Source organism: Marmota flaviventris, chromosome 12 (assembly GCF_047511675.1).
Source record: "Marmota flaviventris isolate mMarFla1 chromosome 12, mMarFla1.hap1, whole genome shotgun sequence".
In the NCBI taxonomy this organism is placed as follows: domain Eukaryota; kingdom Metazoa; phylum Chordata; class Mammalia; order Rodentia; family Sciuridae; genus Marmota; species Marmota flaviventris.
Window position 1 is genome coordinate 73,794,996 of NC_092509.1, and position 25,634 is coordinate 73,820,629.

Here is a 25,634-nt window from a genome sequence, read left to right on the forward strand (position 1 = left end):
GGCTTCTGAAAATACTACTTTAGCTCTCAGCCACAACCTATCACACCTCCCTGCCCAGAAAATAGCTCTGAAGCCCTGCTCTATTCGAACCAAAGTTCCATTTTAGGGGACCCCTATTCCTGAAAATTTGAGGAACAGCAAAAACACACATGGCCAGCTTGGGTAAGGTTTTCCTGGCTCTATGAGGAGTGCCATCTGTGTCTTTATGTTGTTTTCGAGACTGGAAATCTCATAGGTGTCTCTTTGGGGTTCCTAGAATATCTCTTTTATACTTCTAGTAAGCCCCTGACCTAAACTTTGAATCAAAATTTTATGTCTGTCGACTTCCTAGAGATAATATATAACTGATTGGCTTCATTGAGTAATATAGCAACATTAATGCATCTCACATTTATAGTTTTTGCACATGTGGCCGAAGTTCTCAATGTGTGCCAACCAGGGTGTGCTCCGTCAACATCACCCACAAACGTGTTAGAAATTCAAATTCTTGGACCCCATCCCAGATGAGGCTAAAGATTGAGAACCCCTGACATACGGTGTTTCGGTTGATTCTGAAACAACCCTGCAGATTCACATAATTCATATTTGACATCTGTAGTAACCAAGATGCCAAAAATTTAGTGATTTTGCCCAAGGCTACAGAGAACTCAGGCATCCAAAAAAGCAGCACAGTTTGTTTTCTACAGAAAAATCAGGCTTGAGTGTGTTAGTCTCCATGGCCACAGCTACCCTTGCAGGTGTGACTTCAATCTGGCCCTTGCTGTTGGTCATGAGGGTTCAGAGAGTATGGCTGGACCTGCAAAAATCCATCTCTACAGATGGAGAAATTTCCCATGAAGATGGGTTGGCCATGCCACTTTCAGATAAAAGGACAGCCGCATATGAGGTGGGTTTGCCCACATCTTTCCAGAGGACTGCTTGGCCAACTCCATGCTTAAGCCTGATGATGAAGAACAGCTGTGCTGCAGAGACTACAGTTCAAAAAGGAAAGTTTTAGAAGTTAACATCTATTGAGTGCTTATTATATATGCAGCACTATATATAGATAGATACACACACACATATATATACATATATATATAAATTTTATTTAATCTTGACTACTGTATGGAGGAGATTCTATTACAGATAAACTGAAACTTAGATAAGTACAATAATTTTCCTATTATCATCAAATAAATGCAGACATCAGGATTCAGAGTCAATGTTCCAAGCTGGCCTTGAAGAAGTTGATGTCCTCAGATTCTATGTATACACACACACACAGAGAGAGAGAGAGAGAGAGAGAGAGAGAGAGATTTGTAGTAATAATATTTAACAATGAGTGTTCATCCAGCTCATTACCACTTACCCCATACTTTCATATCCCTCTTTCATGTAATCTAGGATTGTCAGGTATTATTGGCACCATTTTAGATTTGAGGAAACTGAATTTCAATTGAACCATCCCTTGAGCCCTTTTAAGGTAACAAACCAGACTTTTCTAGCACTCAGAGCCCAGCAGATTTCTGATGGGGCTCCCAAATCTCTACCTCCCTGGGCCGGATCAGACTATGGCAGGGTGTTAACAAGCAGGAGTGCACAGGAGTATGTATGGCTTTCAGCTTTGAAAGCTCATCTTCCTCCATGGCTAAACCAGGCCTAGTGAGATGTAGATACATAAATATCTTCTTTACGCCCCATCCCAGGGGAAAGATAGAACCAAATAAATCCGATTAGCTTCCCAGGATGCCGGCTGCTCTCTCTCTTTGAAGTCCAGTGGGTGAAGATAATGCCATTTCCACATGGGAGAAGTTGTTTCGAACGGCTAACGGGTCCCCAGCACGGGAACCTGGCAGAGCACAACCAGACAGAACAGGCAACAGGGCCCTAAGACTCCCAGGGCTCTACGCCAGGCCCTGGCCCTCCTGCCCTCCCTACAGTTGTATTTCCTCTTCCCTGTCCCCAACCCCCTGCTGCCCAGCTCTAGGATAGTCCCAAACAGGACATCTGTTCATTTTGACTTAAACTAAGCCGGCTGTCTTGAGGAGGTGACTCTGGCTCCAGCTGGCCTGCAGACAGAGGAGGAATAGGATGACCTGAAGACGTCACTCAGAAGACTGTGAGGACTGGCAGGAGCAATCAGTATTTTAAGAACATTCATAACAGTCTTAACATTCTGCAGAAAAAGCATTTGTGATTATTTGCTTTTTTGTCCTTAAGATAAAAACTGTGTGTGTGTGTGTGTGTGTGTGTGAGAGAGAGAGAGAGAGAGAGAGGTGTGTGTGTGTGTGTGTGTGTGTGCGCGCGCACGCACACACACAGAAGCAAATGGTTTGGAAGTGGCTTTATTATATCCATCATTTTCCTCAAACCCCAGATGTACTGAATTCCAGCAACTTGGCAACTTTCCAAGGTGCAGGCCCTCCTGCACCTGCCTGCAGCCTCAGTACTGCCATTGCCACCCAAGTCACACTGTCTGTTCACTGAGTCTCCCCAGAACCATCCACAACCGAGAGGGCCTGAATCTCATCTGTTGTCCAAGATGCAGAGAGTGTACTTGGGACTCCAACCACTTCTTTCCTTTGCCCTAGAGAAGGGATAGAATCATTCTATTCCATTTAACCTAAGAGCAAGAGTCAAATAAACAAAGCCTACGACTTTTTTTTTCCTATGGGGGGCAATCCTGTAGCAGATTTGGACATTTGGGAAGACCCTAATCATTATTCCTAAGTCTAGTTGCAAAAGGCCTAAAGCCACAGGTTGTGGGAGGGTGTCTAAAATTCTAGAATTTCTTTTTAAAAGACTCAGAATAGTACTCATAAATTCTACTCATGCTTCTCCAACTGGACTTAGCCCAGGCAAAAAGGTGTGTGTGTGTGTGTGTGTGTGTGTGAAGGTGTGTGTGTGTGAGACACAGACACACACAATCATCCATGGGGTATTGGTTCCAGGACCTTTGTCAATACAAAAATGCCAAAGGCTTAAGTCATTTACATGGTACTTGAATGTAACCTATGAACATCCTCTCAAATACTTTAAATCATCTCTACGTTCTTTATAATAACCAATACAATGCAAGTCTGTGTGAATAGTGGTTATACTGCATTGTTTAGGGAATGATGACAAGAAAAAGGTCTGTACATATTTAGTACAGATGTGATTTCTTTTCAAATATTTTTGATCCTCAATTGGCAGAATCCATGGACTCTAGGGCCCATTGTGGGTTTTTGATTTGTTTTGTTTTTTCTTGTGTATGTGTGTGTGTGAGAGAGAGTGGGGGCGGGGGGAGGGAGAGAGAGATCAGAGTTAAAAGGACTCTACAATATTGTTTACTTACTGGAGACATTACAGCTCCAAAAGTACATCTTTAGGACCCTGCTACTGAAATTTGAATTTGTTCTCTGAGCTCATTAGAGATGAGAAATAACTGCTCATCTTTTACAGTATACCAACAAGTTCAGAATCTGAAAATCTATTCTCTCTCTCTCTTCTGTCTCTCTCTCTCTCTCTCTACACACACACACATACACACACACACACACCATTATACCTCAGCTTTATTTCTATCCTAAATTAAGAGTCTAACTTATTAAATTCGATGTTGATTTTTAGCCACTAACAGGACATGGCATCTCCTTTTCCATGAGATGCCTGGGCTTCCCTAAAGCGATATTCTTTTTTTTTTTTTTTTCCCTTGGCTATAAATATATGAAAGACTCTGTCAAGAGTGCCCGCAGGGAATGAAAGTAAAAGTGCAGTAAAGAGCAAGTTTATGAGTTGGCAGCCTGAGTGACTGGCTCCTGAACGGGCCCATCTGTTCTGGCACTGCCTTGTGATCCTGTCCCTCGTGGAGACTCTGCCTGCCTGGAGTCCTCACGTGTGGTTGGCTGACAGGCAAGGGATGGCACCAGTGATCCTGGAGGTCCATCCAAGCCCTCCTAGGCAGATTCCCATGGGAAATTTCCCCTGGATCCAGTTCTTCATGGTTCCTCAAGATGCCTTAGTATATTCAGACATGCTGGTTAGATCATCGAAGACTCCAGAAACCAGGGCAGTTTCCAAACCCAGTTGTTGGGAATCAAACTTCTCTTCAAGTGTCTTAATGTCTAGAAAGAAGAGATTTACCCTCATCTCCAACAAATCTGAAAAGTTGGAACTATAAAGAAACTTCAAGATCTTTTTATCCGTTGCTTCTTTATATTCACACACCCACAAACAATGACCAGTGTCCATTACACTTCAGGCACTGAAATGAAGAATGGGTATGTGGGCTTGAATATACCACCACCTAATCCTCAAGAAATTCACAGCCCAGTAAGTGAGTGTTAGTGTTTGGGAGAGAGAAAAGCATGTTCAAAAAAGTCCAGGAGAAAAAAATCCAGTAAGGGAGATGGCACATCAGAACTAGCTGTTCATTTGGTATGGTCAGAATGTGGCATGCAAGATTGTGGGGTTAAGAGGCCAACAGGCATGTCAGGCCTGCAACTGGGATCTACAGAAAAGAAGTGATTGCCTAAATCTGCCCCATAAGTATCAGGCTGACCAGCGAGGCTGTGCCATTGCTTAACGTTACCTGAGTTATATAAGGCTTCTTATTGGGGATCACCTCTGTCATCCCAAAAGGGACAATCTCTTATCTCTCTTACTATTGCAGACTGTCCCCACCTTGCAGGAAATCTAGCAATCTTGATTCTGGGTCATTTAGTACCAGTAGTACCCCCTCTGCAGGGCTCATAGTATTGGGACCCCCCATAACATTCTCAAAAGCTCTCCCCAGGTACAAATGTCCAAGGGAAGTGGAGCCTCCTGCAAGAATTCCTCCAGTTGAGCCCTGGAGATAGGAAATGATTCCTCATGGAGAAGGTTTCTACATCCTCACTTCCAGGGGCTACTGGGCTCAGATCTTTCCTGGAGTGGGGGGAAGGAGGAGATCAGAGCTGTTAGGCGATGACATTTGACCTCTGAGAGAGCAAAGCAGCATCCAGACTTAGAACTGAAGAAAATCAGTCTCTTTCTCACCTTCTCTCTCATGGTCCTTCCCACAGCCCCTCCCTACCATGACTTTCTTGCCTGGGTTTTGTTTTCTAAAGGAACATGGCATTCATGCAGAGCTTGGTAATGAAATAAGATAAAAAGCCAGAGCAAGTATTTAGAGCATTGCTGGGAGAGCCTGATGCACCTCCTGGAAAGCCCAGCTCAGCTGAAGCTGCTGATAACAGGACGCCCCGGGCATTGACCATGTGAGGGGCAGAGGAGCCAGAGCTGGGGAACCAGATGAAACCAGAGGTGGGGTGCCGGAGTTGGGGACAGGGACACGTAGAGGCTCTTTCATCCAGCTTCTCTGGAGATAAAATCCACAGCTTGCCGTACTGGTGCTTGCAAATTAATTCCTGAATTGTAACACACACATCAGACCCAGGACAGTTTGTGGGATGGTGATGACAATATCAAAGCCCAGGAGCTAGGAGAGATCTCATTTTCCCTGCTGACTCACACACCTCTTAAGTGAGGTAATGTCCTTCTTATAGGGAGCCCACCTGTATTCACCAGGTTCTCAGCCTCCTGGTTCTGACCTTGTCTTTCCTTAGGTGAGTAAGAAAGTATGAGCTGAGGACAAATGGAACCCCTTTTCTTGCTCTTTCAGGACTGTCCCCAGCTGGTGCCCACGGAGGAGATTCTGATTCCGGTCGGAGAGGTGAAACCGATCACCCTTAAGGCTCGAAACTTGCCCCAGCCTCAGTCGGGCCAGCGAGGCTACGAATGTGTTCTCAACATCCAGGGGGCCATCCACCGGGTCCCTGCCCTGCGATTCAACAGCTCCAGTGTCCAGTGTCAGAATAGTTCGGTAAGAGGACTCGAGCTGGGGCCCTGCCTGGAGCAGGACTTTCTCTCCCACCTGCGCCAAGTCCTAAGACTGGTGCTCCCAACTTCTAGAACCATCCAGGGTCCCAAGCTGACCCTATGTCCCCAGGGACAGAAGAATGTGCAGGTACCCTGGACCCTCAGCCAGGGCAGATCACATGAATGGTGTCAGAGGAAACAAACTACCCTAATGGCAGAAGCGGGGATCTCAGTACCCTTTCTGAAGTTTAAAGAGCCTGCCTTTAAGCCTGTGTGGAAACTCCAACCAGCGTGAAGCAGCTCCACCCCACCCTGTCCCCCACACCTTGCCCACATGCAAAACCAGAGGGCATCACCCCAAAGGTAATAGAAAAGAGGGAAGAGGAAGTGAGTTGGGAGGGGAGAGGAAGGGGGAAGCAGTGTTTCAAGAGCCGCAAGGGTTAAACCAGTCCCGAATGGCGGACAGAAAGCACCGAGGTGTTTAATTATAATTCTAGCCCAGAGAAGATCTTTTTATCTGCCAACTCCCTGTGTCTGACTGTGGGGGGTCAGCTCGGAGATGGGGACGTGACAAAGGTGTTGAGGGAAGCTAATTCGCCTGGGAGAGATAAAGAGAATCTGGGCCTCTTATCAGGGAGCTGTCAGATTCCGGGGTCACAGGCGCTTGATAGAATTTGTAATCGGTGGAAGGCGGCCAAGCGCAAGGGGAAGGTGGGATGAGAAAGAAATGGAACTCAACAAAGGAGGAAGGCAGCGGGAAGGGCCGGGGGCAAGAGGGCCGACAGGGACGTGCCCTCCAGAGCTAAGTGGCTAGGACTGGGCAGCCCAAGAGGAGATGCCAAAAGGTTTCCCTCAGAGGTGGCGATGGGAGCTGGGCCACCCAGAGGGGCTGTTTCTCAAGTGTGCGGAGGGTCTCAAAGTCCTCTGTGTGATTAGCAGGAGAGAAAGTGGACTATTAGCCATAGCTGGATACCTTTCATGGGGGAGCAGAGGAGATCTCTGTCCAGAAAGCTCTGGACACTTCTCCTTAGTGGACCATGGACCAAAGTAAGGCTCATGTATAGAAAGAGAGGACAAGCACAGGGCCTGGTCAGCCAGCTGGTCACAAGTGTCACAACAAGCCCTATTCCAAGCTCCGCCTCTCTGGGGGTAGTGAGAGGGGATGGCTTTATCTCCTAAAACTCACGGACTTTCTAGAAAGACTGGACTTGTGCGTGAAAAGATGCACAGCAGTTCCTGGAGGAGAGCAGCAATGCCAGGGAACAGGGAGGTTGGGGAGGGGTGGCAGAGATATTGGAGAGGATGCCCGGGGAAGGTGGACCAGAGCTGGGCTGGGAGAATGATGAGGGTGAGTTAAAAGGATGGAGATTGTGGGGAAAAGATGGCATTTCTTATGAAATAGAAACTCAACCAAGACACAGAGAGGGGGCTAGGCAGGTGTGTTTGGAGACAGGTGGATTTAAGATTTCTGCAGGAAAGCAGTAGAGAAGAAATTTGGAGAAGTCAGTTTGGATCAGCTTATGCAAGGTACTAAATACCCAGTTGGAAGTTTGGGGTGGGATCCTGGAGGCATTCATGATTGGGGAGTCAGGTAAAGGGCATTCTAGGGCTCCTTAGAGCAGGATGAAGGGTAGCTCTGAGCCTCTGGCTCCTCATGACAGACAGCCTCTTGAGCCATGTGACTCTGCCCACTCCCCACAGTACCAGTATGATGGGATGGACATCAGCAACCTGGCCGTGGACTTCGCCGTCGTGTGGAATGGCAATTTCATCATTGACAACCCTCAGGACTTGAAAGGTAAGCAGCTACTTCCGGGTAGAGGTTTGATCTTTTCACGACCCCGGGAAAGACTGGGGCTGGAGGAATCAGAGCCAGCAGGCTGCTGTGCCTTGAATAATACACTCCCTCTGTCAGCGGAACTCTTCAGAGGATCCTAAAGCAACATTTGGAGCCATCAAAGGAGTCCTGTTGGGAGCCCTGTTTTATTACAACCAGAGCATTCGTCGGGCGGCTGCCAACTCATCCACGCTATTCTTTGGCTCCCGGTGGCTTTGAAGTGTCTGTGGAACCTGACCTAGGAGAACAGCAGGCAGGAACGTCCCGCCAGTTTCCCTGGAAATGGAGATATTGTTTCCACTCAGCTCTCGTTTCTCTGTCCTTGGCCCTGGTCACGGTCACTGCACAAAGAAGGTTTTTAAGGCTGTACTCCTGGTCCTGAGGCAGGTGGGAGGGACCAGCATGCGTAGTCAGGCCCACATCTGGAGCAAAGAAGCTCAGGAAGGGGACTGGACTGGAGCAGGAGTGGGTACCGCACGAGGGCCACCTTCATTTACCATCCTACAAACATATGTTGAGCTTTTTCCATGGGCCAAGTGTGGCCCTTCCTTTAATGCGACAGATACAAATTCTAGCTGCATTGTTAAGGATGGTAAAAGTCTCTCCAGTTTGCTGAGCATTCAGTGGAAAAATCATCATTAAGTGATTTGTTTGTCATTATTTCTCTTAATCATCACAACTCCAAAAGGCATGTACTATTTTTGTTCCCATTTTGTAGATGAGGAAAGTGAGACCCAAACAGGTTAAGAAAAGGGCCAAGTTGGATAGCAAGAGCCAGGATCTGTACCAAGCCAGTTTAATTTCAGAACTCACGCACAAGCTACCCACATCACAGTGATGACCTGCTGCTCAGCTCACTGTGGGATTTGAACCCTTTTCCCCCAGAATGTACCCCAGCTCTGCTCCCATCACTAGCCACATATCTTAACTTCAGTTCAAGTAGTTGAAGCTGTCACAGGCTCTGTTTTCATCTGAGAGTCACCCCCTGGGTACTGGGAAGGGGCCTAAGGACACAATAGAGAGTGGTCTATAAGTATTTCAGCATCTGGGGATTTGCCTCTTTGCTGCCTTTAAAATAAATGCTTCTTGGACTGCGAGAGAGCAACTTGATTCTGGGAGATTTTTTTATACTATTTTTCCTCATTCCCAGCCCCAAATTTTCTCACCACTAAGAGACAGGAGTCTCTTTCTTTGCCGAGGAGCTAGGCCTAGATCCCAGAGATTGCCTTTGCACCTGGAACCCTGGGTGTCAGGGTGACTGTACACCCAGGTGTTGGGGGGATATGGCCACAGTGTCTAAGGACTAAGGTTCTAGAATCCAACAAACCAAGGTTCAACTGCTGGCACTTGAACTTGCAGCAGTGTGAACTTGGGCTAATTACAGCTCCTTTCTACACCCCAGTGTCCTTGCCTGCGCCATGGAGAAAGGGATGCCCTTGGCATAGGGTCATCATGAGGATCCAATAAGTTCATGGCTGGAGAGCATGTGGTCTATATTTATAAATGCCCAGTGTGTACTTGTTTATTTTAAGACTCCCATTTCCTGCCCTCTACCTTAAGAGGCCATAGACATAAGGATGTTTACATAGTCCTTGAGCCCGGACCAGGGAATGCTGGGCAGACCAGAGGAATGGGAGGAGAACCTATGAAAGAATAAAAAGTACCTCTCCCCCAGGGCATGTACCTGACCTCCAGCAGAGGTACAGTGCCCAATCCTAAAAGCTAAGGTCTGCTTGACCAGAAGGGTTGAAAAATGACTGAGTACAGTCATCCTTCAATCTCCACATTGGATTGGTTTCAGGACCCCCTGCTGAGACCAAAGTCTGAGGCCTCTTAAGTCTCTTCTATAAAATGGCACAGTGTTTGCGCATGACCTGCACATGTCCCTATATGCTTTTAGCAATGTCTAGCTTACTTCTAATACCTCATACAATGTAAATGTGCTATTCATAGTTGTTATACACTATGTTTAAGGAATAACAATCAGATAAAAAGTCTGTACATGTTCAGTACAGATGCATTTTTTAAAATATTTTCAATCCACGGTTGGTTGAATCCACAGATACAGAACTGGTGAATACAGAGGGTCAGCTTTGCTCTGGTTTTGTAGAATTCTTTTGGGACTCTGAGTTCAGAACCCTAGCAGGAAAAAAACTAAGCCCCAGACTCACAAGCACATTTTCACTAACTGGCTGGTCAGTAGGAGACAAAAAAGCAAAGAAAATGCACTTGTAGATTGCACATGTGACCTGTTAAGGAGCCAGTTTGTCCTCTCTGGGACATGCTGTCCATCCACAGGGGCTGACAACAGGACTCTGTCACCCACTTTCCTTACCAGCAATACCTCCCCAGCTACCCAGCCTTTCTTTAAGCTCAGGCTGACTCCTGTCCCAGATCCACACAATCTCCAGCACACAAGGTGAGATTCCTCTCTTCTCGGGATGTCCAACTAGCAGCAGAGCCAACTGGAGCCTCAGGACTCCCGTTTGGGGCACTAAGCTTAGTAAGCTGTAATAGTCATTACGTCGCTCTTTGAGCTTCATTTTAACCTGCAATGAGGAAATAAGCCCTTACCTCTCGAAATAGGGGCCATCTGTGAGTAGGAAAGACAGCAGCAAAAGAATACAGTTTGAGCTCAAAGAAAAGATAATAAGCATGTATAGAACATCAGATATGTCACAGGCACTGCGCTAAGCGCTTACTATACAACATCTCATTCAAACCTCCCAAAAAACAATGATTATCTCTGTGTTAGAGATAGATAAATGAGGTTCAGGGAGGTTAAATACTTTGTCACATTGCTCGGAAGTCAGGAAGCCACAATTAAAGCCCTGATCTGATTCAATCTTGAGCCAGAAACTCTGAAATAATATTATTTTCTGTAGTGCCTTTAAATGACTACTAAGAGGTTCAATTTATTATTAATTTCCCATCCATTATTCTTGCAATGATGATGGGGTGTTATCCACGGTTAGGGATGGTGTCTGTCGTGCTTGCTAGAAGAGGGTACGCCGTGAGCTGCCTCTGCCATCCCATCTTGACAGTCCCCCTCTCTTTACAGTGCATCTCTACAAGTGTGCAGCCCAGCGGGAGAGCTGTGGGCTCTGCCTCAAGGCTGACCGCAAGTTCGAGTGTGGCTGGTGCAGCGGCGAGCGCAGATGCACCCTCCACCAGCACTGTACCAGCCCCTCCAGTCCCTGGCTGGACTGGTCCAGCCACAATGTCAAGTGCTCCAACCCCCAAATCACCGAGGTGAGTCCCTAAGTTTTCAGAGCAGGAGGGGACAACCAGGATTGTGGGGAAAAGGTACAAATTGAGCCTTTTTAGATAAATTCTCAGATTTGAGTTTATTTAATTTGGGGACATAGACAGCCTCTCAAGTGTCTGGATGGTCCATGTCCAGACATAAATGACAAGAGTATGGAGCGTGTCCTTGTGCCTATGCATGCGTGTATATGCAAATCTGTGTGCACCTGCATACCACAAGGGACACAGAGCCAGCCCAGTGGCCCCGGCCAGGCTGGCTGACCCAAATACAGCCAAGAAATTGGTTCCATGGTGGGTGAATATTTCACAAAGCAGGTTTAGCTCTTCTGAGCAGAAACATTGATTTCAGTAGTTACCATTAGCTCAGAGTTGCAAAGTTGGACATGGGAGAAATAAAGAAAAGCACTACATTAGCCACCGCGCCACTTCCCAGGGTTTAGTGTCTGTCCCCATTTGTTTGTGATTTTAATGGGAAGAAATAGGTAATTAATTACACGGGGGGATGGGGGAATGATGTTTCCAAAATAGCAAATTGCAAAGGAAGATGAATAGATGATGGGAGTGAAAACGCAGCTGCTCCGGTTTTGAATGGCCTGGGAGAGGAAGAGTTGTGCTTAACTTTAGTTGCATTGTGTGCCCATCACTCTTCACAGCTCCCTATTCAACGACTGTCACTTGTGCTTTGAAACTAATTGCACATTCCCTTATGGTGACTAGGAACAAAGACCTGGGCAGGTACCACTGTGGTCTGCAGGTTTAAAAAAGCAAGGGAGGGGCTGCTCCTTGACTCCATCTTCCCCGAGCTGATGTCCTGTCCTTTTCCTGCCTCGGTCTGCCTGGTAGTCCAAAGAAAGCTGCTCTGGTTCTTACCTACGACGGAATATTGAAAACCTTCTGGAGCACCCCTATGAGCATTTCAGAGATTCAGATCAGTTTAAAAAACAAACAAAAGCAAACCGCAAGGATGGGTTTAAATGGATGATGTTAATATAGAGATGCTTTGAACAGGGAGCAATGTTGCTTAGCATTTAATTATTTAACCCTTACAACAATATCGGAAGGTAAGTATTCTCACCTCCGTGGTGCCGATGAAGAAACTGAGGCTCAGAGAATTTGAGTGACATGCTCAAGTTCACACAGTGAATAAAATGGCAAGGACAATATTTGAATTCAGATTTAATTATAAAATAATTTACAAATTCTCTACAAATTAATCCACCCCCCCAAAAAAAAAAAACAAAAAAAACAAGATACAGAGAAGTATTTCTACTTCCCTAATATCCAAGTCTTTTCTAGCTGGTATAGACCTCACAAATGCAACTCATTCACATGGCGGTGCTGTACTGAGGGAGATACTGCATCTTGGGCCTTGACCATCTGAGTAGGAAGGGGTTACGTGATGTACACACTGCCCCTCACAGAGTGGGCTGCTTTGATCCCATTTTACTCTCAGATGTGGCCAGTGACCGTGACTGCTGACTGGCCCCTGTGTCTTTATGCTACGGGAAGAGTGTTTGCGGGGGCTGCTGGTGGTGCCTGGTCTCTGCCCTCAGAGAGTCAGTTTCCTGAGCTGCTCAGGGCTCCGTGCCTTCTCCCTGATTCCAGTGATTTCCGGCAACTGCTGGCCTGAGAACTTGCACGGGTCTGTAATTCTTCTTTCTGCTGCAGTTGTCATCTCAGCCCCGTCAGCACCTGTGGTGTAGAGGAGCTTAAATTAGTGGGGACTCAAGTCCATCGGCACCACACCTCTGCCAGCCCTGGTGACTGCCCCGGGTCAGTTGTCTGTCTGCTCTTCTCCCAGACAGGCTGGGGCCCCTTCCCAGCCCTGAGGCAGGCTGTTCCCTAGGGGAGCCTCTGGCTCAGCCACCCCTGCTCACTGACCGAGGACTGACAGGCTGCTCCGTTCACAGAGGACACCCAAGTTACAGGAGGCTAATTAACCCCCTGAGGTAATTAGGCTGTAATTGATTTTTCCCAGTGAACATATCAGCAGGAGTCAGAGGCCCCAAGACTCCTGTTGGTGATTTTCATGTTGAGGCTGTTGAGAAATGAAAAAGCATCTCTGGGAAGAGACAAATCCATGCTGTGTTCCAAGCCACTCAGGGCCCATCACTCTGGACAGGATTTGTGGGAGGAAGAATCCAGGCCCGGAACAATTTATGTACTATTATCTGTCATATTTTCCTTCGTTCTGTATCTCCTACCCCCCACCTGACTCTCCTCTCCTTGTAAAAGTCATTTTGTTTAACTTTAACTTTCTATTTTTGAAATAATTTTAAATTTATAAAAAGATATAAAAATAGTACAAAGAACTTCCATATCCCCTTCATCCAGATTTTTCAAGTTAACATCTTACATAACCATAGTACAATTATCAAAATCATAAAGTTAACATTAGTTCAATAAGACCACTTCATATACATGCTTTATTAACACTTTGTCAATTGTTCCAATAATCTCTCTTTTCTGGGCCAGAATTTAAGCTGGGATCTAATCCAGGAGCCTGTGTGACATCCCATTGTCATGTCTCCTTAGTCATTTGATCTGAAGTCTTTCTTTGTCCTTCATGTCCTTGAAGAATCCAGGCCGGTTATTTTGTAGAATGTCCTTTTATTTGGATATGATTGATGCTTCATCATGATTAAATTCAGGTTATTACTTTTATTCTTGGCAAGAAGTACTGAAAAAAAATAGGGTACATATTAAAAGGACCTCAAAGCCAACTTGAAGGGGGGATCCCAGTGGTCAAATTTGGAGCAATTTGAGCAGGGAAATAATGATAATCATGGTCTTTACCAACAGAATAAAATAAGGATTCATGGTCTTTACTGACATTTGACAAACAAATGATAAGAGGGGTGCCCTTCTTTAAGCTCAACTAATAAATATGGAAAAAATATGGAAATAAAAAATCATCATTTGCAGCAGGGTGTGGTGGTGTGCACATATGTTTCCAGCTGCTAGGGAGGCTGAGGCAGGAGATCACAAAATCAAAGCCAGCCTCAGCAACTCAGGGAAGGCCCTAAGCAACTTAGAAAGACCCTATCTCAAAATAAAAAATAAAAAGGACTGGGATGTGGCTCAGTAGTTAAGCAACCCTGGGTTCAATCCCTGGTACCAAAAAAAAAAAGTCATCATTTGCAAAGTTCACAGTAATAATTGCTTCAGGCAAGAATGGGCAATGGATGCTAAAATTAGTGGATGAAAGTCCGAAGAGAAACAGGATATCTCTATGTCTTAATCTATCCTCTCTATCCTCCCATAAGATGCTTATTAATTACAACCAGAACAATAGTAGCCTCATGATGAGGAAATCAGGTAGACCCCCATGGTGAGCAAGAGATCAAAGTTCCCATCACCCATGATGCAGAAAATCAATTTCATATGCCCCCCAATAGAATATCCCCAATAAAGGCAAGGCCTCATTTCTATGGCATTTTTGGCAAAAATGAATAAGTTAAAAGTAACCTTGAAGAGGATTCAATGCATTTTCTTTTCTTCAGCTTTCTTGGCTAATCCCCTCACACTGGCATAGATCTTTCTCTTAAACCTGCCAATGATCAGATTCTATGAGGTTCATACTATTTCACACATAGCTCCTTGTCACTAGCCCCTATCTGCAGAATGGGTACCCTCCTCAGTACAAGCACTTTCTGTGCAGTAAACATAAGCCACTTGCTAGAAAGATCCTCCCAGAAGGGTAAAAAGAGAAGGATCCCATAGCAGCCTATGATGGCTACAGGGGGTGGCAGGATTTCCAATCCTGGCAATAAATGGGGGCTGAAATGGCTGCCATCCTGCCTGACAGCAGAGAAATAAGTGAGATGACCTCAAAGAAGCTCTACTTTAGGAAAAGGAGTGGGCTCATGCACAGTTAGATGAACAGCTGTGTTCTTCCTTAACCCCTCCTTACCCTGTTGTCTCCATGGCAACCAAGCCCACCCCTAGAGACCCATCCTTTATGGCAGCTTCATGTAGGACAAGTTGTACAACCTATTGAATTTCCCAGTTTGCATAAAGCTCAGGTTAGGACCCCCTCAGGACTCACCGTCTGCTCCTTCTCAGCCGGCTCATGGTGTGATAATGACGCTGTCCCCTGTGGGAGGCATCCCAGGCTGCTCCCATTTCCAGCTGTCATCTGGGCATCTGTGCATGTGTCACCTGTTCAACTCCAGGAACAGGAAATGTGCAGAGGACTAGAAAGTCCATGAGATGCCTGGCCCACCATTTCTGTTCTCCCCAGCCAGGGCCTCAGGACCTGCTGGGACCTCAAAGGAGAATATTATGAGCCATCCACTGGAAAGGAGACCCAGAGAGATCATTGCCCAAGAAGCCAGGAATGGGCAGGATTCAGCAGAAAGGAAAAGGAGATATGATCTGGGTAATACAAATTTAGGGAAGGTAAAGGGGCTTCAGAGATAATTTCATATAGGTCTCCACTCTGGTCTCTACGGAGGACCGGTTTCCTTGGATGGCCATAAAAAATACTATACACGAGTTGTCTTAAACCACAGAAATATAGCTTCTCAGAGATCTGGAAATTAGAAGTCTAAGATCAAGGAATGGACAGGGCTGGTTCCCTCTGAGAGCTCTGAGGGAGAATCTGTCCCAGGCCTCTCCTGGCTTCTAGGGCTTTGATGGCAATCTTTGGCTTTCTTTGGCTTCTGGAAGCATCAAATGTCTCAATGTTCATATGACATTCTCCACGGACATGCACCTGTCTCTTAAAACACCAATTAGATTGGATTAAGGCCCACACTAATGAACCTGTTTTAAAACGATTACCTCTATAAAGACTCTGTCTCCAAATAAGGTCACATTTTGAGGTCCTGGGAGTTAGGGCTTCAACATATGAATTGGAGAGAAGGACAGAATTCAATCCATAAGAGTAAGAATTATGAGAAAAGAGAGGCAATGCCACAGTTCCAAAGAAATTAATTCAGTCATAAATGAATATTTAATTAGTGGCTACTTAATATGCCATGCTTAGGCACCACCTGGGTCCCTCCTCCAGAATCTCTGAAAGGTGGAGAAGCTTGAGAGGTCAGACCTTCACTGTAGGCATCATTGCATTGGTCAGCAAATGCCAAAAACAATCAGATAGGAACTGGGGTTGGAGATTGTAATGTGGTCAAGTAAGTCCTGGGTTGAGCACAGGGGGATGCAGCCTGTCCTGTGTAGCCCCAGCCCATCCTTGAATATTGGTCACCTAGAAGAGGCTTTGCAAGCCACACTGCTTGCTCTAAAGAGCCTAGGATAGAAACTTTTAAAATACACCCTTGGCAGATGTCTCCTGTACAGAAAGAGGATTGCAGAAGGGACATAGGTCTCTATAGCTAATGAGGACACCACCCTAGATCAGGGACATGAACAGGCTAGCCAATGCCTAATTTTAGCACTCTTAATAAAAACAGTTTTTTAAGTCAATGAAGTGGCACATACCTGTAATCCCAGCAACTGGGAGGCTGAGGCAGGAGGATTGCAAGTTCAAGGCCAGTCTTGGCAACTTAGTGAGACCCTGTCTCAAAAGAAAAAAAAAAAGTATTTTTGAAAAAAAGGTCTTGGGATGTAACTGAATGTAGAGTGTCCCTGGGTTCATTCTCTAGTGTGGAAAGAAAATGTTATTAGCGTTTCTTTAACAGTATTCTACCATGTGCCAAGCTTGGTGTAGTTTGCTTACTCAAAAAAAAAAAAAAAATCCAACAAGATGACTATAATTATCTTAAGAGTGGGGAAAACAGTGCTTGGGGAAGTAAATAATTTGCCCAAAGTCACACATCTGGTTAGTGGCAGAACAGGGATGAAAACCAGTGACTTCTGACTGCAGAAGTCAGACTCCTCCATCCCCTCCCCACACACACACACCATGCCGCCTCTTTTGGTCACAGAGATAGACCTGTATCCCCCATATGACCCTACCCCAAATATACCAAAAATGTCTGTATCCAGTATCAGAATCCTCTAGGAAGATACCAAGAGATGCCAGATAAACTGGGGACATTGGCCACCCTTTGTATTGAGCCTTAAGGTCAACTTTGCCTGACTTTCTAAGGTTGATACTTACTCCTATAAGTGGAGGAAAGCAATGAGGGAATTTGGGGCTGCATTTGAGCTTAGGGGAATCACGTTTTGCCTGTCGGGTATTGGCATTGCTTTAATGCCTACCCCAGGTGCTGTGTAAATCCTCCAAGCTTGATGCTATTGGTTTTAGTCTTTGCCTACCAAGGCAATGATGGTTAGAGTGAAGGCTGGAGTCCCTGGCCTGGGGTCTGATCTCTCAAGTACTGCCACCCAAAGAGAAGGGACAGCCCAGTGGAGAGGACCCAGGTGGTGCACACCTGCAGGTTAGAGCATCAGGTGGAGTAAAGGTACAGTGGGACAGAAACAGGGAATAATCCCCTAATTGGGGACTCAGGGAGTGGCCAGGACCTTATCAACCTTAGAATGCTCCTGTAGCCACCTGCCATGTTGGTCCAGTAAGAATGCACTAGTGCCAGGCAGGAGGAGTGTAGGGCTTTACAGCTGCTTCTCCATTGACCACTGTGTAAATTTTACTTTATCAATTTTTCAACTTCTGTAACTTCCCCAACCTCACTGATCCATGCTTAGGGAATATAAATTCTCTAACATTATCTTAGGTACATTTATCTGGGAAAGAGAATCGATTGTAGAAAACAATATACACTGCCTTCCAAAATCAAGCAGAAATTATTTTTGATGCAATAATAGTTCGAGATGATCCTTTACTCCTGCTGCCTCCTGCTCTATATGTGGCCCAAATAATTTAAAGGACATTGTTTTTTCCCAGATTATCTCCCATGTAAATGCATTTGTGAAACTATTCAGGAAGCTGGGACATTTACAAGTATTTATCCGCAAGCCTGCACCAGATCTCTGCAGGAAAAGTCAAAAGCCACCTGCCCAGGGCCAGAGTCACGCGCTGCAAAGTTCTCAATAACAAAAAAAAAAATAAAGTCAGTCAGTTTTCCTGAGAAACAAGCCAGCACTCTGATCTCCTGTTCATTTATTTGCAGGCCTCATTAATATAACATCACTGCAACAAACAGCTAACGGGGGATGGTGTCAGGATGAATAATGGAGTTACTCTGCTGAGATAACAATTAGGTTTTGAATGTACTATCAGCTAAGACAGAGCCAGCAAGGATTCACGCCAAGCAGGAGAGCTGGTGCTGCCAGTGCCATAGATTCCTGCAGAGCTCGTCAGCTGAGCCCTAGCCTGCTGTGAAGAGTGCACACACACACACACACACACACACACACACACACACACATGTCACAACTTGGAAAAGAATGGGACCATTTGCTGCCTTGGAATGCAATATCCAGGTGTCTCTGGGAGCCAGGATAGGATGGAAATTTGCAAACATGCAGTTGACATCAGCACCCTCTGAAGTCAGGAAAACACTAAGTGACAGGAAGGGAGCACGTAGATAAGGAAAGAGAAGATGAGCAAGCTACACACCAGGATGTTTCCTCTCTGGCTGCTCCTGAAACCCTACCCTAGACACAGGGGCATCTAATGCAGAGGGTTCACATCAGCTAGGGACATGGACAGGAGACCAAGGTCATTCTGGAACTGGAGATGCTATTGGGCCTGAGGTCATCCTGGAGTGTCTTTCCTGGACACAAACCTCCCCCCAACCACAACCTCCTAGAGGCTCTGATGTCAGTCTCTCCTGTCTCCTCTTAAAACCCCCATAGTATGACAACCTGCAGAGACAATGGGGAAGGATGCTCAGGCCACAGAGGCAGCCAACATGGCAAGCCCTGCTGTCTGCACCAGCCCTGCGTCCCCACCAACAGCAATGCCCAAAGGCTCCACCTGCATGGGGCACTCTTCAAATCTCAGCCACTTTTCCTCCAGACCTCAGCTAGCCTGGTTTCTGACCGGATTTCTTTCTTTCTTTTTTTCTTTATTTTTGGTACCGGGGATTGAAACCAGTAAAACTGAACCATTGAGCCACATCCCCATCCCTTTTATTTTTTCTATTTTTTTATTTTGAGACAGGATCCTTCTAAGTTGCTTAGGGTCTCACTAAGTTGTAGAGGCAGACCTTGAACTTATGATCCTCATGCCTCAGCCTTATGAGCCACTGGGATTACAGGGTGTACCACTGTACCTGGCTATCTTCCTCCATTTCTTGGTCATGAGAAAAACAGTAGTTAATATTCATGGAAAGCTAACCTCCATCTAGTACCTCACATGTCATGTTGTTCAGACCTCACAATTTCGTGGGGTAGAAGTTCTTATCATTAGCCCCATTTTACAGATGATGAAACTGAGGTGCTCTGAATGGTGATAACTTTCTTAAAATTGCATGGCTAGGATTGAATACTCAGCTACTTGACTCTGAATCCCCGCATTTGACCTGGTTACTATCCTTGTCTGAGCTCACTTGGACAAATAGAATTCTACAGCTACAGAGCCAGAGGAGAGAAAGGAATGGGCACTATGATCTTGCCCAGGCCCACTTCAGAGATAGGAAGAAAACCAAAAATTCCCATGGCTAACCTCATCTGGGGAGCTGGGACAGGGAGAGACAACAGGGGGGGCAAGGCCAAGAGGCAAGTGTGGACATTCACGGGGGGGGGGGGGGGCAGAGAGAAGGGAGATGGATACAGAAGCTCAGAGAGGTGGCAGGAGTAAAGCCAAGTCCAAGGCTTCTCTGAAATCATGAGCTCTGGCCTTAGCCAAGGGAAAGGGGTCAGAAGCTGAGCAGGGGGAAATGATAAGCAGACTGGGGCATGAGTGCTCGTGGCTGGTGGCCTGGACCCTCTCCAAGAGTAGGAGGATGGTCAGCTCAGGCAGAGTTCTATGGAGGCTAAAAGCACAGGTTGGAAAGACCCAGCTGTGTCTGCCATCCATGGTCAGCCCAAGCCTCCCTGGGACCCTGTTCCCCATTTGCAAAATGCAGATGATATTAGTACTACTCTCATCACTTGTTTTGAGCTCTAAGTGGGATACAATAGATAGAGCCCCTGGTCCAATTCCTGACTCATTATGAATATTTAATAAGTGGAAAAATAAATGGCAGGCATCATTATCAGAAAATTCTTCAGTAAACTGGAGTCAGTGCCCATCTTTTCTCCCACCATCACTGTAGATCTGGAGACATAACTCGAGGAAGACAGGGTCTCTAGGATGGGAGCTGAGCTTTGAGAAGCTCCCACCAAGTTCTTCTGACCCTTCAAGCCCCTTCTCTGAAGGAGGCCCCGACTCTGCCCCTCTAAGGCTCTGCCTGAGTCTCCACCAGAGTCTGAACCCAGGAACGGACATCCCTGTGCAGTGAGCCTCGCACTCTCTCATCAGGCTGCCAAGCCCCTGGGCTTCCAGGGCCTCCTGCCCTGCTCCCTGGTGCAGCCCTTCGGATCTCCCCAGCTGTAATTAATCGGCTGCATCTGCTCTCGCCCTTGGGCGGCTTTGTGGCACAGTTCCCGCCGAACTGTTCAATTAGTGGCTGCAAGAACGGGGGCGGCTGCAGCATCACAGCGGCTGCTTTCCAGGTCACAGCACCCACGGAGGAAAACAAACATGACAGAGTCTGGCTGGAATGCAGATTTGGCTGGGGTACCCCCACAGGCACTAGCCAGGGCTCATTGGGCTATGCTGCTGTTTAGGTAGGGTCTGAGCAGGTGGAGAAGTGGCTCCCCAAACTAGGAGTTCCGGGAAGCTTTAAGAGGGCCTTGCTAAAGACAGGGATCTCCCAGTTAGTCCTCTACCATCAGCCCATGCACTGCAGCCTAAGCTTGCCAACCTGCTCCCACTTCCTATTGGCCTAATCCTCCTGGCCTAAGATGAGTCAATCAGCAAGTGCATGGCCAGGACGTGGACTGACCTCCTTTACATGTGAGGAGGGTCCTGGAACTGTTTCTAGGACAGGACACGGAGATGCTGGAATGAGCCCTAAAGTGTTCTCTATATTTTCCTTCTGCATCCTGCAAAAAGTAGACAAAACTTTTATTCCACAACCAAAATGCCAAACCCCTTAAGGTAAGACAATAAGGCAACTCAAAATCCCATTAAAATGCAAATATAGGTTTCTTTAGGGAGGAGAGAAAGACTGAGTGATAGGTGCCTAAGTGGAGGGAGAAACCTTTGGGAGAAAATCAAAACAAAGCACAGGAAAGGTACCAAGGGTTTACCCTCCACTGGGTTTTGCCCAGGACCAGCCTGGCTAATGGTGTATGTGACAAGCAGAGGGAAACCATCTTTACAGCCTTTACCTAGTGCACATTAATCAATCAGGCACTTACTTGCTCAAGCCACCAGCCTGGTTTGGGTCACTACACTCAGAATGCATGGAAATCCAAAGGTCCAGAGAAAAGCTTCCAGAATGATCAAAGGGTTTAGAAAATAATATCTTCAGAGGAAAGGCTAACAGAATTGCAAAAGCAAAGGCCAGGGGTGACTTAATTGCTGTCTTCAGTACTTGAAAGATGTGTAATGAGGAGGCAGCTGTTCAGTCCTCCATTTGATAAGGAATCAAACCAGAAGTTGGCTTAAATTAAAGCAGGGAAAACTTCTTAATGATTTCGATGTTCAAATACTTCACCACTCACAAGCAACACTTAGGCGCCTCTACTCTTCCAGGCATCATTAAAGAATGCAGTTTCTTCTAAAATCTGATTGAGACCAGCGTACCCCAATAACAGAACTTTGGGAATATTTCCTAATGGTTGCTCTATGCCAGATAGTACACTATATATTAGATTGCCAAGAAAAGTGAGACAGTCCCTGTGCCAAGATAGTTCCAGGCAATGAGTGGTTATAGTCCATGTGGCAATGGCTGTCTTGGAGGTGTTCGTAAAGGTCAGTAGGAGCAGAGTTGGGGCTGCAGCCTCTGTCAGAGAGTGAAGGAAGGTCTCATGGAGGCATCTTTTGGGCAGAGCTGGGCAGGAGGAGCAGGCATTTGTCAGTGGGCATGCCTGGCCAGCAGAGGGATTAGCACACCAAATGCACATGGGCTTCACAGCCTGTAGCTTTGGGGGCCACTAAAGTCTCCAAGTAGCACACATAGTACATCAGAGGGCTGAGCCAGAGTCTGGGGAGCACACTCCCCCCACCCCAAGTCTGAAGGGTGGATAGTGAAGGGGCACAGAGAACTTAGAGGAGAGTCTCCACAACAACCTTCACCCAACCCAGACACAGCAGCTGCTTCTGGGCTCTTCTCTCCCCAGGCCTCTACTTCTAGATCTCACTTCTGAGGTCCACATGGAGCTCAGTACAGTATGTGTTGACAAGCATGAGGTTGAAATTAGTCAATAACTAAAGATCTTCCTTTCATCTCCTTTTTCCCTCTCTCCACTACTCCTGACTAAACACACACACACACACACACACACACACACACACACACACTTAAGTCATTTGTGTGGGGGGGTTGGGGTACCTCCTTCAGAGTCACTTTCCTGAAAGAACTCATTGCTTACATTGTGAAATACTGTGCACACCCCACAATGGTTAATGGCCAGGGGGAAAAGAAATGGCAAGAAGGAAGGGAGCAAAGAATGAATAGCATTTTGGATGGGGTCAGTGTCCTTCCAAATTTATTGTCCATGAAAGGGTAATGTCTGGCTTAGAATAAGCTTCCACGTGGGGCTCGGAACCAGCAAAGCCAAGACTTTGCCCTTGGCCTCACCCCCTCCCTGCTCAAGCTTAAGCTGAAGGAAACTCCCAGACATTCTCCAATCAGAAGTAAGCAGAGCTTGTTACCCTGGGTCATCCCAGCATCTCTGCCATGAGCTCCCTGAACCATGTGTTCTCTTTCCAGATCAATAGGAAGATCTTCATCCTCTCTAAGCTCCCCACTAACTCCAGCATCCAGTGTTTTGCTAGTCTTCGGGGGCATAGGTGCAGGGATATACAAGAAGGAAATTAGCAATCATCAAGACCTGCTCTCTAAACCAACATACTAGGGAATTTCCAAATGTTATCTCACTTAATCCTCACACCACCCCTGTGAGGCAAGCAGTATCATCTGTTTCCAGATGAGGACATTAGATTCAAGGTCACATAGCTCCTAAGTTTCAGAGCTGCTATTCACATTCAGGTCTGTCTGACTGCAGAAGTCCCAGCCTTCCTGCTGCATACACTACCCGAACATGGTCTCTCTTCCCTCCCTAGAGTAGCCAGCAGCACAGGGGCCATCTGCAATTGGAAACCAAGACACGTGGGCCTGCCTGACATCCCAGCCATATTTTAGCTTATTCTGTGTGGATGGGGGACTCTACATAACTCCACCATCCCTCCTGCCCTCACCTCTCACCCTTCCCTGCAGCTCTCCAGATCTTTTCATATCTGGAAGGCCTTCACTGGAGTTCTATGAGTCATAGCTGGAGACTCAACCTTTTTTCTTCATTATAGACCCATGCAGAAAGGCCAGGCCAGGTTCCAAGAGAACCAAATTTTGTGAAATGCAGCCCAGCATGACCTGCAATCTGATATTACTTTTAAAAGAAAATCCCAGGGCAGAGTCTCACAGTGGAAAGAGCTGGAGACCCTGCAGCTGCCCGGTCTGAGGTGGTGTGTCCTGAAGGGTCCTCTTTACTCCCTTTCTGGAGAAGTCCTTTCCCACCACAGCTTTCCTTTATGGCCGTGCTCTAGATATTCAATCCTGAGGAAAACGGAGAATAGCAGTATGCCAAGCTCTTGCCACTCCAGGCTGCCACACAGACATCGCCCTTCGCCTCATTCACAGCCCCCTGGAAGGCCTTAGGTGGGCAGCTACTTTCTGTAGGACGCCTTCCTCTCTTCCTGTGCACTCTGAGCACAGACTTCTACCTTGATCCTCTCTGATTATAGAGCTGGGAAAATGCAAACAATAGGTGCAAACACACAGAAGACTTTAAGTGCATTGTATGTACAGGAGCTACTGGTATCTGGCAGGACATGGAGAACGTATTATAGAATGGAAGATGTGGCTGAAGAAGTGATGGATGCCAGAACCCAAAGGCCCACAAAGGCCAGGCCAGGAAATTAAGGACTTTGCCTTGGCAGCGGTCAGAGCCATGGAGGGTTCTTACAGCAAGCACTTAGCCACCTCATCAAGTATGTATATTTTCTTCCTGGCAACCAAGAGGAAATGAGATTTACAAGGAGAAGCATGGAGACCCTGTGGTTAGATTGGGTGAGAGACCATGGAGCCCTGCTTAACACCTACTGTGGAACACACAGATTCCAAAGGCACCCTTGGGGCCAGGGGACCTTATTTGGTATATGTGGTAAGTGAGGAAAAGGGACAGTTGAAGATGCTTACAAGATTCCTGGCTGGGTACACAGTAATTCCATTAACCTTGAAAGAGAATCTGGGAGGATAATTGGGTTGGGGTTGGGAAGAAGAAAAATTAAGAGTTCATTTTTAGACACGGTGAAATTTGAGGTGCCTGAGGGACATACATATGAAAGTAGAGATGTCCAGAAGTGATTGGATATATGACTGACGCTCAGGAGAGAGGTCAGAGCCAACCATATAGATTTGGAAGACATCACTAATGGAGACCTTGGGAATCCTCTTGCAAATCAAATAATCACCACCTCATCTAAATTTTGGAAATCTAGATTTTTGCACACCGGTTTTGCTTTAAGCAAAGAAATTGCAAGCTCCACATCCCTTCTAAGCCTCGTGGCAGGGTAGCTGTTTAGAGGCTTCCCCTGCCTTCAAACTCCCTTGTCACCTACCCCACGTGGTGGCAGCATCGGACATAGCATGGAAAGAAGACTCTCATGAAGACCCAACCTTCCCCAGATACTTTCCAAGCCTTGAGGACCTAGTATAATGACTCCAGGGGATAATATTTCTCCTAGTTTGAAATCCAGCAGGATGAGCTGGAACTACCCATCTCCATAACATGTACCTTCATGCCAAGATCATAATACCTGCTAATAATTTACAAATGAGGTTGGGAGTCTTCTTCCTTTAAACAATATATGGTGACTTGTGTTTCGAGCATTTCTGTGCCAATAAACTGACCCTACAGCAGTTCAGCACCAGAAACCATGTGTCTGACCATAACCCTTGGATACTGGAAGGAAAGACTGCACTAACTTACCAGGAAGAGGACACTGTCCTGTACAACCCGCCAGTGCCACTGCGAATCCACAATGTAATCTCCCACAGGCTACCTGCAAGACGAAAATATTTTTAGGCTTTCCAGAAAGATTTCATTTCACAGTTGTTTTTTTTTTTTTTTTTTTTTGAAAGGTTGTAATTAACTGCAGTGAGCAAAAGAATGTATTTTTAAAAATAAAAGTGGGGGAAGGAGAGAGGAACCAATTGCCACACTTTCGTCAGTTCCTTTGGGTAGGTGGGTTCATGTCATCCAGGTGGCTGGGGGAGGAGATGGAGGTGCTGCTGAAGCTCAGTTCAAGTGGATCAAAAAGAACCAGGAGCTAAGAGCAAATTCTCTCCCGATGCTGTGCACAGAGTTGAAGCAGCCCCCTCCCTGTTTCTCGTTGACTAGGGTCTATCCCCCAAGACCCAGGAGTCTCAGACCCCTGAGGAAACTGTCTGTACCAGAGAAGAGTGGAGGAGTCAGAATATATGATAATTTGGGGGGAGGCGGTACCAGGGATGGAACTCAGGGACACTTGACCACTGAGCCACATCCCCAGACCTATTTTGTATTTTATTTAGAGATAGGGTCTCATTGAGTTGCTTAGCACCTTGCTTTTGCTGAGGCTGGCTTT

At 46.4% G+C, this 25,634-nt stretch overlaps 1 protein-coding gene across 1 annotated transcript in view; it reads left to right on the forward strand.

Annotated features, from left to right (window-relative positions):
• Positions 1 to 25,634, forward strand: part of Plxna2 (plexin A2) — a 207,775-nt gene that overhangs the window by 143,179 nt on the left and 38,962 nt on the right. Inside the window, exons 10-12 of the mRNA XM_071600112.1 lie at positions 5,627 to 5,827; positions 7,525 to 7,621; positions 10,722 to 10,912. Of these exons, the coding sequence (XP_071456213.1) occupies positions 5,627 to 5,827; positions 7,525 to 7,621; positions 10,722 to 10,912 (489 nt within the window). The remainder of the gene's footprint in view (positions 1 to 5,626; positions 5,828 to 7,524; positions 7,622 to 10,721; positions 10,913 to 25,634) is intronic.